The sequence below is a fragment of the Takifugu flavidus genome, chromosome 11 (assembly GCF_003711565.1).
Source record: "Takifugu flavidus isolate HTHZ2018 chromosome 11, ASM371156v2, whole genome shotgun sequence".
Lineage (NCBI taxonomy): Eukaryota > Metazoa > Chordata > Actinopteri > Tetraodontiformes > Tetraodontidae > Takifugu > Takifugu flavidus.
The window spans coordinates 2,923,895-2,936,689 of NC_079530.1; the positions used below are offsets into that span (position 1 = coordinate 2,923,895).

At 41.1% G+C, this 12,795-nt stretch overlaps 1 protein-coding gene across 5 annotated transcripts; it reads right to left on the bottom strand.

Moving 5' to 3' along the window:
* Positions 1-223: 223 nt before the first annotated feature.
* On the bottom strand, positions 224-12,541 carry mocos (molybdenum cofactor sulfurase). Of its 5 annotated transcripts, XM_057048024.1 has the most exons (15): positions 12,100-12,534; positions 11,244-11,333; positions 11,044-11,110; positions 10,329-10,973; positions 10,139-10,215; positions 9,810-10,009; positions 9,607-9,723; positions 8,491-8,856; positions 8,148-8,310; positions 7,969-8,056; positions 7,537-7,661; positions 1,485-1,581; positions 1,221-1,362; positions 1,034-1,138; positions 224-951 (listed from the first exon to the last, which is right to left on the bottom strand). In XM_057048024.1, the coding sequence occupies exons 1-15, from the start codon at positions 12,209-12,211 to the stop codon at positions 853-855; spliced, it is 2,493 nt and encodes an 830-aa protein (XP_056904004.1). In that variant the 5' UTR covers positions 12,212-12,534; the 3' UTR covers positions 224-852. The 5 variants fall into 5 exon arrangements, 3 of the variants coding, with proteins under 3 accessions (XP_056904004.1, XP_056904003.1, XP_056904005.1); XM_057048023.1 differs by having other exon boundaries at positions 224-1,138; positions 12,100-12,536; XR_008952808.1 differs by lacking the exon at positions 224-951 and having other exon boundaries at positions 1,221-1,390; positions 12,100-12,538.
* Positions 12,542-12,795: the final 254 nt, after the last annotated feature.

Consider the following 12,795-nt stretch of genomic DNA (forward strand, 5'->3'; position numbering starts at 1 on the left):
GCGATAATCATTTTATTTCCTGTATGTGTTCCTGTATGAAGCAGTTCTATTGACACACCAAAATGTAACTGCTTGTTAGTCCACTGTCCAGCTATGGTCATATACCTCATAAAAAAAGAGAATAAAACTGAACTGCTCCCACTTTGATTACTCAAATACCTCATCCTGTATGCCAGGGTTAGATTACTTTGACCCTCTTAAATGAATACAACTACATGAGACATTTTAGTGGTAGCCTTTTAATATCAGTGACTGTGTGCATTTTATCAAATGTGCAATGCAGCCTCACCTACTCTCAATAAGGAAAACCATCTGGACTGGAGAACATAAATGACTAAAATTGCACACATTCAATCATTTCACATTCAAAAATCACATTACAGATTGCTGTGCAGTAGTAAAATGAGACATATTTAAGGCAACATGACAAATTAAAATATAAATCAGAAAGCTAGGTCATATATAGCGTGTGGAAAGTTCAACAGTTTAAATGCCAGAGGGAGACCTCTATTTAGAGGTCCATATATGTTTTCAGTATTTACAGTATTCCAGTATTTTAATTTTTACCAAAGAAAAAGTAGACATACACACACACACACATATATATATATATACACGTATACATATATTTAAAAATTTGTAGGAATGTGACTATCTAAAAATTCTAAGACACCAATGAATGCAATCATTTCTGAATGAAAGGAGATTTGAAACACAAGAGCCACTGGCTGCACACACAAAGGAAAGAGCAACCTTGGGTGAAAACCAAGGATTTGACAATCGTTCTCAGTCCATGCAGTGGAACGGATTTGAATCAAATCAGTAAAATATTCTGCAAAATAAATAATTATTTTAAGAGCCGTTTTGCTCTGGCTGAACAATGGAGCTGGCAGACAGGACTGCTGTGGTCCCTGCGGATAACTGATGCATCAGGTACACGCCGAAAGTCACCTAGAAATACATAATAACACGGAGGGTAATTCATCTTTTCATGCATCAACAGAGCCTGAAACCGTTGGTGTTGTGAATTGACCTTCCCGGTGCGGTAGGTTGACAGAGACAATAGAGGCTCCTTTGTTTTGGCGCCAGTTTCCTGGTCTACTCCAACCATTTGGCACCTTCCGCAGTGACCTGTGACCTTTGGAGTCATTCACAAAGGAAGAATGCTCAGCTTACAGAACTATGATCCCCGTTCATTCCATGATTTCTCATCAGCTCACCACAAAGCGAGTGTTGCCAATCACCAAGTGTGACCAATTATCCTCTTCAAATGCTTCAACGCCAGCAATTATGAAATTGGTGCGGAAGCGGCTGGTGATATTCTTTGTGTCGAGCTGCTGATCACCCATAGAATTTTCCTGCCTGAGGAAGGGGATGTACAAAGTGTCTGCTACTTCACACAAATCACAGAACATAATGTAAATATACAGGCATCTTTATGTCTTTCCCATGTGGGTTTCAAATGTAAATATGGGTGTTTATACCTGCTGCTCATCAACTCCTGAATGAGCTGTACGCTGGCAGAGTTGATCATGAGATACTGTGCTTCATTCACAAGGGACAAGGAAGGAGTGGTTGCTCCTAGAAGAGAAACATTTCACATTAACACAAGGGTTTGGGGCTTTTTTTAATTTCAGGGAAATGAAACAGAATTTTATTAAAATTAAGGATGCATGTCAATAGTCAGAGTGAAGATGCAGCAGGTTTGTAAATCACTGAATTGACACAAGACATAGACAACAGCGATATTGATTCCTCCGTACTGTGAAAATGTAAATGATAACATCTGCAATTCAATGGATCCTGGGAATTTGGTCAACTGAGATTGGCGGGAAGGGAGAGACAAGAATTGCAGCAGAACTGTAGTTTACAATGCCAGGCATAACATCACATCACTCCAGTTTGAGTCTTGCTCCACTGGCTCCCTACCACTGTAGGATAAATTTCAAGAGTTTAGTACTTGTTTTTAAAGCATTGGATGACTTTCTGCTCCTCACTCATCTAAGTATTTACATATTTATGCTCCCATCTGAGCTTTGAGGTCAGTAAATCAAACAGTACCGACTGTCCCAAGATCCAGGCTTAAGGAATGAATTCACTGATCATCCTCGGTGGAATTGCCCAAAAACCCTGAACTACTCGTCCTCATAAAATCCTACTTTTACCCAATTACTTTTAGTGCAATTTTCCTCCCGTTCGCTCCTGTTGTCATTGTTTTGATTTGTTTGCTTGTGTCACGCACTAATCCTACTTGTTTTTTTGCTGTAAAGCACTTAAATGTGCATTATAGTAAATTAGGCTTAAGTTGAATATATTTAAATAAAAGATTATTATGGCCCTAGAAACTATTTAAAGTTAAAATAGATAAGATGGGCAATGGTGCCACAGTGGCACTATCACCTCACAAGAAGAAGGTCATGGGGTCAATTCTCAGTTAGGCCAGGCTTCTCTGTGTTGAGTTGGTATGGTCTCCTCCTGGTGTGGGTTTCCCCCCACCATCAAAAAAGCATACAGGTTAGATCCGTTCCCCCATTTCTTGGTCGCCGCTCTTGTGGCCTGTGTCTCTAATACAGGTTGCACACGTAAGAATTTTCTAAATCTTAAGAGGTTTTTTAATATTAGAGACCGCACACATGAAGATAAATAATCGGGATGAAGACTGCACTGTGTGCGGCGTCCTCTGGTGATCTTAACACAGCACAACACACAAAACCGAAAAACACAACATGCAACATGGAAGCGGGAATGACGCTCTTGGGACTATTCAATGGAAAAATCCTGAACTAAAAAAAGGAAATCCTTATTTTTATTTATGCCTGCTTACTTAACTCAGTTAGCTACATACCGTTCCACCTCACAATCCACGTCATGACTCGGGAGTTGTAGGTGCAAACTAGTTTTGATTAAGAGTTTGTTGCTATGGTCACACACGGGGATGTGGTGGTGCATCAGCCAAGTAGTAAAATCAGCTGTTCACCTGGGGGATGAAGGAACTGAGAGGATGAAGGGCATTTTTCGTGACCACATAATCTTGGTATATAGTGGCTCTTTTGTATTATTGTGGGAACATTTTCCACTTGTGTTTTTTGAAGCAATAAATATGACAAACCAGTAATCAGGAGATGCTTTATTAAATAAAGCATCTGGCAACTGAGGTTTTTTCTCCTCTTAGCCTCTCAGCAGGTTGTAAATATTGAACAAGTTTAAAATTTATGATTGTCTGCTCTGACCATTTTCAAAGCTGATTATCGAGACAAATTCACTCACTGGATAATATTATAGGACGAGATAAACAGGCATTTATCGTCCTTGGTCGGGAAGAGGAGAATTTAGACAAAAACAGCCCAGTTATCTTTATGCATGTAGCTCCTTTAAGCAGTTAATTGCATCACATAAAAAAATAAAAGAAATAAAGTTAAAAAAAACTGGAGTTTCAAATGTAGAAATATATAAAGGTGTATCTGAAATTACCCCCTACTATAGTGCTCTAGCTGGGGTGAACACCATTTTGTAGGGCTGTCTGAATGTTAAGTGAGAATTGCTGTACAGTATTTAGTGCAATCAATGCATCCCATAATGCACTCTAAAAAGTATTGCACAACCAATGCTTCAGGGGTGAAGCTAGACATGACATTAAAGGTAAAGACAAGCTAGACACATTAAAGGTGGAGTCTGTAATATGAGTAAAATGATGTGTGGAAAAAAATCTGCCCTCTCTTTATGCCTCTAATTTGATTTGAAGGAAAACACTTGAGGAAAAACAACCAATCAGAGACAGAAACCTTGAGTGGCGAGGTGTCATACATTTTGTGTGCACACTCATAGCAGACACCTCATGTTGAACTATTACCTTGAGCTTCAGGAGCCAAAACCATGGTAGAATATAATAAAAAAATTCCCATTCGCTCATTTGCCAACAACGGCTTTAACTGAAGCTAGTCAAATAAGCGGTTACTAATTAATCAAATGTAATGGCAGGGCTGCTGTTCTACATGCCGTGATACACACCACCATGACCTGTGAAATGCCACATTAAACTAGTAGTTGCTATTAGCTTAACTGTCCACTGGTGAGAGTGAAATAGGTTGGCTCAGTTAATGGAAGTTAGCTCATAAGCCTGCTACCAAACACTAGTGACACTACTATGCACGCGTCTCTGCTGTGTTTCCTGTACCAAGGAAATTGGTTCCCTTCAGTCAACCTCAAATGCACTTATTTTGAAATCCCAATGTATCAAAATTCACTCAGAAAATACCTCAAATTAGCCTTTTAGGGGGGAAATTACGAGTATCTGGTCCTCCACATTGGTTTCAGAATAAATCTGGAAATGTCTTCTTCATTGTCAGACCACCTCCTTTAGAGATGGAAGAGCTCAGCCTCACGTTGACTCTTGATAGATTCTGAAAGATCTCTGCTGTTACTCACACTGGCACACAAACTGATTTTCTAGAGCAGCATACATTTTCTGTCTTTGAAAATCACTTGCGTTCCAGGAATACTGAACCATGGAGCAGACCTTCTGTCCTGGGGATCCCTCTTTATCAATCAATCGTTACTTATATAGCGTCTGTTACAATCAAAATTGTTTTAGGCGCTTTACAGAATCCCAGGGCCTGAACAGTGGCAAGGAAAAACTCCCCTTTAACAGGAAGAAACATTAAGCAGGACCAGGATCATATAGGGGGACCCTCCTGCTGTTAGCTGGCTGGGTAGAGAGAGAAGAGAAGGGGGAGGAGGACAGGTAGAGGAGAGAATAAATAGAGAACATAGACAGGAGATCAGTAGGAGAGGAGAGGAGAGGAGAGGAGAGGAGAGGAGAGAGAGGAGAGGAGAGAGAGGAGAGGAGAGGAGAGGAAGGAGAGGAGAGGAGAGGAGAGGAGGAGAGGAGAGGAGAGAGAGGAGAGGAGAGGAGAGGAGAGGAGAGGAGAGGCAGTCATGACCCAGCAGGGTGACAGAGGTCTTTCAGAATGCAGAATGGAGACCAGCAGATGTAGTGAGCCTCGTCTGGGAACGATACAGTTGGTTGTATGCGGACCTATATCTGGGGGTGACTGCACTGGCTCACCGGTGGTCTTATTCCCATCTCTATGCTTTTCCACCGATAGCTCCGATCTCTCTGACTGGTGACCCTGGGTGTGGGAAAAGGGGTCTGACGGGCCATCAAAACACTGGCTGGCAGAGATAATACAGCCTGTACCAGGAACATTAGCCTCGGCAATATGTAGGGATGTGCTGTCTCGGGAGTAGGGAGAGAGATTTCATAGCTGTGATCCTGGCTTTCTTACAGGAGAGGTGGTGGACAAAGGAAAGGCTTTCCACACCGTCAAAGCATAGCTGGCAACTATCAGTTGATCGTGATGCACCACCACGACAAAGGCAAGCCCCCCCACCTTAAAAATAGGGTTTTTTTTCAATGTGAAAATAATGGTAAGTAGTATATTGTGTGAATAAATGGATATACAGTATATGCTATACAGATTCATATATACTGAATAAGTGCTGCCTCTCCTCGCATCGTTTGGCAATTAAGAGTTGGCCCTTGAAATAAGATCAAAAGAAAGGTATTTAATCACAGTAAATTAATGGATTTCTTGTTCAAGCTTGTGAAAATGACCTTAATATTGGCATTATTATCGACACTAACATTTGAATTTATGTTTGTGTGTTTGTCCTTCAGGTGTTACGCAAGACTCAGCATGACCTAGCTTAGTATCAGCTAGTTGTCCTTAATGGTTGCAATTTCTGATGAGTATTTAAAATTATTTTCAAAAGAAGCAGAAAGATCCCAAGGAAGACAATCAGATAACCATAAATAGAGAGGACGCTCAACCTTTTCAATGGTGAACGGTATGATCTCACGTTCTGAGGTATTTGATTAGCCAGTTGATTATTGGATTTCTTTCTCTTAATTTTCCAGATCTTACTCATTTTATCATTGTATTTCTGTGTAGGTGAAGACAGACCTGAGGAACAGATCGTAGGAGGACTACCTGGCAGCATGCCTCCTACTCAGCATCAATGCCATGCCATTTTGGTTTTGAGGAGAAGGTCGAGGGGCAGCATCCTTTGCTCTGTGGCTTTATAAGGGGCCCATGCCTTAAGCTCCCAACTTCTAAAACTCTGACCACCTTTTGAAGCACTGGAGCAGGGGGACTTGAAGATGATGGCAGCTGTCTTGCTATCTCTTCCATCAGCTAAATGTGTCGGGGAGATTCATGTTCCTTGCGCACACCAGGCTGGTGCTGGGTTGTCTTCAGGAGCACAAGGATGATGTTGCAAACTAACCTGACTTTTATACCTAAGGTCTTTGGGTCATGTTCTTCAATTGACTTAGTATCTTTCCAGCTGTTCTTCTAAGATGAGCATCAGTGGTTACACATGCAGCGGCTCTCTCACTGGATTGATGAGGCTATTGCTAAACTAGCCGAGGGGCTGCATGAGCATTCTACCAAGGGCCTTGGTGCCTCATGGAAGATTTGTGTAGCAGCAAGTTGGGTTACTCCACAAACCTTTACTAAGTTATATTGCCTTGACATCACAGGCCCTCCATTAGCCCGGGGGGTGAAAACAGTCAGTGAAATACTCTATTGGAGACAGTTAATCCCCAAATAACATCTGACCAGCAATCCCAGAGTCAGAAATTCCCAATATATGAGATAAAATGAATACTATGAAAGAGAACTTTAGGTTACTTGTATAACCTCAGTTCTCTGAGTAGTATGAGTGTCTCACCAGACCACCCTCCTTGCTATGAACAAGGTGACAAGGTGAATTGTTTTGGAATGCCTGATAGCACTGTGTCAAGAGCTTTTATAGGGGCCTCCTACTACTGTGCTAGTCACTCCGTTGTCATGACACGGCAATAAATAAACTATTGTTTTAATGCGACCGTAATTGGACAACTAAGGTGCATGTAAATACGTTAGTCTGACTGATATTGATGCTGTCCGAATCGGACTATTGCGCATCTCTTCTGCACTGTAAGTAATGCGATCTTTGCATACAAGCTGACACATCAGCAACGGGGAAACGAGTAAAATGTGGCTACATTCAAATCTTGCTAGCTTTAAAATACCATTCAGTCAAGGCCAAAGTTGTACAACAATAGACAAGCAAACCAGTGAGTGTTGTAGATGTATCAATTAGTAGAAAAGAAATAAAATTAGGGCAATGTCAAACTGGTACATATTCATTTGTACTTTGCTATGATGCCTTATAAAGCATCCTGGCTTAATATCCAAATTTTGATTCTCAGCTTATCAATGACTACAAAAAGTAATTTTCTAACCTTTTTTTGTATTTTTTTTTTGGAGTGGGGGGGGATTCAGCCATCCAAATGAAAAAACCCCCCACTAAAAATCACTGATCAACTATAAAATGCCTGTCAGTTTGACACAGATGACATCATAACAAACCAATAATATTTAACGGTGAATAAACAGGAGATGATGTTGGGCTCAAAGTCTAAACGTTAAACCCTGTTCAGAACACACAATATACACAGGTACAACAGGTGAAAAGAGGATTTAATAGTACCTTCTATAGACTTCTTCTTCGTGTCTCGGGAAAAATTGGGGTTTTGACTTATCAGACGACATGGCTGCCCAAGGAAATCTGAAAACCACGATGCAGCCTCATCGCCACAGTCGACAGCCTCCACCCTAGGGGATGGAGAAGGATCAGGAGAGGGTCCCGGGGAAAAAAACCTGCATTTTGATGATCCTGCTTATTTAAAGCAACATCTAATCCAAGAATCACTGGGGAATTTTTTTTGGGACTTGTTCAGCGGCTAAGGTGACATTAGATCTTGGACATTGATTGTTTTTCAAATTAAAAAGTGTAAATCAGAGGAATCCAATCAAACAATGCAGCAGAGAGGCAGTGTGAGCGAGAGAGAGAGACACAGAGTGAGAGAGAGAGAGAGGAGTCAGCATTGCCGACAGAACTTTTCTGTAGAGGTCAGCGCACCTGTCACCACAGACTTTGCTTTGACACCCTTTATAGCGTGAGCGCATGTCACTGGTGTTTTTAAGAGGAACTGAAATGGTGTCCATTCCTGTGGGGCAAAGGGGGGAATAAGAAATAAATATTCTTGAACAGGACAAGCACTGTATGTTTTTTATTGAGCTGCTGAAACATGATCTGACCTGGTGCCTGCAGCAACAATTTGTTAGAAGACAGGTGGACTTGAGGTTGAACGAGGCATAAACTCGGCTCTCTCTTTTGGCTGAGGCAAACACCATTTCTGTTCACCACCATCCAGCATCTGTCATATAGTAAACCGTGAGGTCCAACAGGCCAGTTATAGACCTGCATGAAGAGCAACACAGCATGAGAAAACCCTCAGAGACCTTCAGTACATCAAAAAGTACTCCCTCTCTCACCACATTTTTGCCCACTAATAATGGAGCACACAAATCTAAGCAAGGAAAACCACAACCTCGAATTGTAGTATTGACAGTGAGAGACCCAATGAGCCAATCATCAAACCTCAAATGCTGCACATGACTTGATTGGATATATGTAGATGTTGGTCAGAGTGTAAGCAGATCCTTGTGCATGGCCTTTCAGTGATGTGTCTGAAGGTTTCTCCTTCTCATCTACTTTTTCTTCTTCTCTGGCAGTTATTTGCATTAGAGGAGCTTCAGAGATGTGGCAGCATGCCGCTGTAGCTGTCCTTAGCTTCTCGAGTTTTACGTGGTTCAGGGTGACTGGTTTCTCAACAAAGCACTCCAGAACAAAGTTTAGGAACTTCTGGCAGTCCTCAAATGTGGACATGTAGCCAAAGGACACACGGACCGATCCAGTCGGCTGGCCGTTCACCAGGTCAATGCTGTCTCCGCAAACATGACCCGCCTTGGTGACAAAGACGTATTAAACTGTATTAGATGCACTTCAAAAAAATAGTTCAGCACACAGTTTATGCACTCAAAGCTCTCAGCCATGCAGATCGGTGTGCCCATTATTTATCATGCCTGTATCCAGCCATGAAAAATCACCTCAAAATTACATGTACACAAAAAATTACCATAATGATTTGGCAGAATATCAATACTAATCAGATCAAATAGAATAAGGAGTCTGAACTATTAAAAGAAACAGGAAACACCCCTTAACTTCTGCTATATTACTGCACATGCTGAGTATTTAGTCCAGTGGTCAACATGATCAATGTAAGTGAACAGCTTAGTAAACATCTAAATACAAATAAATGAATTCTCTTTATCTGTTTTTATGTGTGAAACGAGACGCAGCTGCAGTGCCTGACTTAAGTTAATTTAACGGTATGCTGACTGTGTTTCTCAAAACAAATCATTGCTTTTGCATCTCATTTCCATTTCTTTCTGCGACTCACTTTTTAGTTGGCTACGGACAACAAAATCCAAAGTCTGTGATGATAGATTTAAGTGTTTTGATTTGTTTCATGTTTTATCAGGAGTCTTTTAATAATATGTCAGGAGGAGATAAGAGAATGACATGATGCTCATCAGAGCTTTTCACATTAATTACTCTTTTGCTGGCTGCAGCAAGACTTTGGCAAAATTAGCTAAATGATGTCAATTCTTCAATATGAATATTCTTACAAATTCTTTCCAAGATTATTACCTGCACATTTCTCTTCATCTGCTGATCGGTTATCCCCAGGAAGTACTGGCATGCACCCGTGTTGCAGAAGCAACCTGTGCGCAGATGGATGTTGTACAAACTGGCCATTCTCTCTACCTACGGGCAGAGGGAGAGTGTCCATATATACCTTTGGGTAATAAAATAATTATGACACAGTAATTCATCTTATTTGGGCAATGCACCTTAGAATAGCCAATTATCTGTCCGTGGGAATCCACAAGGTTGAAGTTTAGAATGGCACCCTGTGTGCTTGGACTTTCAAACTGGCCTTGAGTATACATCTGAGCCACTGGTCGTTTGTTGCCATGGCAAAGACTTGACAGCAGCATGTAAGTGTACCGTGCCAAGCCAAAAGTGTGCTGCTGAATACAATGCATACCTCCTGAGGAGAGGCATGGAGTAAAAAATTCAACTTTACTTTAAAGCAGGTCATTATTTAAGTGCTGTTAATGTGCATTGTGATCCTGAAGACATTAGTATTACATATGAATAACCACATCTGTTATAGCACCTGTGATTCTGTACAGAGCATCGAAAGCATGGTTTATAGCGATGATGTCCAAGAAGGCAACAGTTCCATCTTCAAACCTTTAGGGGGTGGGGGTAATTTTTGCTTATTAGGACACAAAATAATGAGTGTTGCAACGCCTGGGAACATTCAGACAATAGCTGGAATTTAGCAGCCTTGTACTGGACTTTACCTGTCAGAAATGTTTGTCGCATGTATATAATAATCCTCCCCAGAAAGGTAAGCAGCTGCAGTGCCTCCTCCGAAATAAGCCTTTTTTAACATGGATGCTGCATTGTTATGCACAAGAAGGGCCCCCAGGCCTGTAGGAAATCCAAACAACTTGTAGAAAGAGATTGGAACAAAATCTGCGGGACAATTGTGGAGGTCCAGTGGAGAGCAACTGATGTGAGAGGCTGCATCCAGCAGCACAAACCAGCGGCCTGGGTGATCACATGCTGGGTACAGACATCTCCCCTGGATGCCCGTCACATAGTTAAGAGGATACTTCCAACCAGAAAAGTTGCTCTGAGCTGGGTAGCAGAAGAGGTGTGGTGTCTGGCAAATATCATCGTCACCTTGTGCCTTATCTTTTGCCCTGTCTTCTAAAGCCTGCGGGGAGACGGGCAGAGTCACTACTCCTTGGGAAAAGGTTTTCCCTCTTATGCCAACCACAGAAGTATGATTGTCTGTGAGGTAAGAGAAGTAGCTCCCTGCTTCCCTGTCGCTGGGTGCTCTCCATGGAAAGCTCTCAGCCACTACTTTGAGAGCAGCTGTAGAACCAGAAGTGAAAATCACAGAGTACTCCTCAGGGGTGGTATTAAAATGCTGCAATATCCTGTAAGAAAATTCCACTTAAAATAATTTGAGCCACCAAAGTAAGGATTAGCCTGCAAAGGGGACTTTACCTGTATCTGACCCTCTCCAAGGTGTCATGTGTCAATCTGCTGCTGGGGTTACGGCTGTGGGGATTTCCTAAGGGGACAATAACAACAGCTACTGTACTTCAAATCAGCAAGGAATAATACTTCTAAAATTGACATATATGGCTTCTGGTAGTTTAAGCTGCCATTATACTGACATATAATTTTTTTCTCTTTTCTCTCACCGTACACGTTTCTTGAAATGTCCTGGCAGTAGTCTCTGAGGAGAGACTCGGGGTACAAAGTAGCTGCTGCATGGTCCAGGTAGGTCATTCCTGTTTAACAAAGAACATCCCAAAGGTGAGACCTCAGCATCCTTATTAGTATATTGCTGTAAGTGATTGAACACCTGCGTCTCTTGGATTCCAAAAATCTAACTGACAACTCGTCTCAAAGAAGTTCAAATTTTACCCGGATTGTTGTTCTAGTAATTTTCATCATGTTATAGTATATAATATGATAAATAGTATTTTAATGGCTCTTTTTTTTTTTTTACCCAACTATCACATCGCTCATTGGAGTTATGGTCTGCAGGGCATGAACCCGAAGGTCGATATCTGGCTGCATGGGCCACTGCCAAAAGGAGGCAGTATCTCAGGTGTTATAACACCATTTTGGCAAAATCGGCCCGCAATATTGTCTCTTTTATGTCGGTCAGAGCAAACATAATGATTGCAACGATCACCATCTTTGTAGTAAAACATTGCATAGAAATATGTGCTGGGAGACCGTAGCAGGAGATCTACTTTGCATAGTGTTTTAATAAACAATGGTTCATAAAAATATATTATTACGACGATAATAAAGATCACTGAACAAGGATTAGTAGTTCTAAAATATATTTAACAGACTTAAAATAAAAAACTTCCAGGTTTCTACGGTAAGCCAGAAGGCTCAATCCAAAGATAAATACTAAAACGCGTTTCCTCATAACCACTATACTCGAATGAAATGCACACAAATTTATGAAATGCTCTGTAATATAAATATATAAAAATATATTTATGTATTTCAATAAAACATAATCGAACATCTTCTTACCTTTGGTTCGACTAAACTCCTGCTCAATCATGTCTTCCAGCTTCCCCTCATAACCGTAGTGGCTCCAAAACTGCTGGAAAGTTTCGAAAGTGCACAAATCCTGGAACTCCATCGGCAATTTTGTCCAGGCAGCAATGACAAAAACGGTTCTCTAACTCCGAGCAGAAGCTGCCAGACCCAAAAGAGTGATTATTCTGGGTGACAGGCAGCACAGCGGTGGTTAGTTAATAATTCTCCGTGTCTGTGTGTCCCCACCTACTTTAGCAAGTCCGATTAGCTTTAACATTAACCTGCTCGCTAACTTAGTTTTTCTTTTAAAAAACAGATATTCCTGCAACATTTGCCAGTTTCTTGTGTTGACCATAATTATTTACCCAACACAATGTAGAATACTTAATGAGTTAGAGTATAGGATGCATGCACAGATGAAAATCCAAACAAACAAACTTAACAAACTGTCGAGTAATTTATTTAAAATATAAAATTACTATTTTACTGCCCTCTTCTGGTGGTGGCACTTGCACCAGGTTGAAGGAATGACTGGGATTACCTACAGATTACTAATAAAATGAGTCAAATCCCTCCAAGATATTGGATTCCATTGTAATGAGAAGCACTGAAACTACTACTATCTGGCTAAATTGGAACTTCATGGAGAGGAATTTTTAGCGAGATGTCAGTGTTTCTGGAATTTGC

Excerpts from the sequence above, each read along its gene's own strand:
- mocos (XM_057048023.1), bottom strand. The coding sequence starts at position 12,211 with ATGGAGTTCCAGGATTTGTGCACTTTCGAAACTTTCCAGCAGTTTTGG. Across the intron at positions 10,216-10,328 it reads GCGACAAACATTTCTGACAG|GTTTGAAGATGGAACTGTTG; the intron begins GTAAAGTCCAGT and ends CACCCCCTAAAG. Across the intron at positions 9,724-9,809 it reads AGATAATTGGCTATTCTAAG|GTAGAGAGAATGGCCAGTTT; the intron begins GTGCATTGCCCA and ends CTCTGCCCGTAG.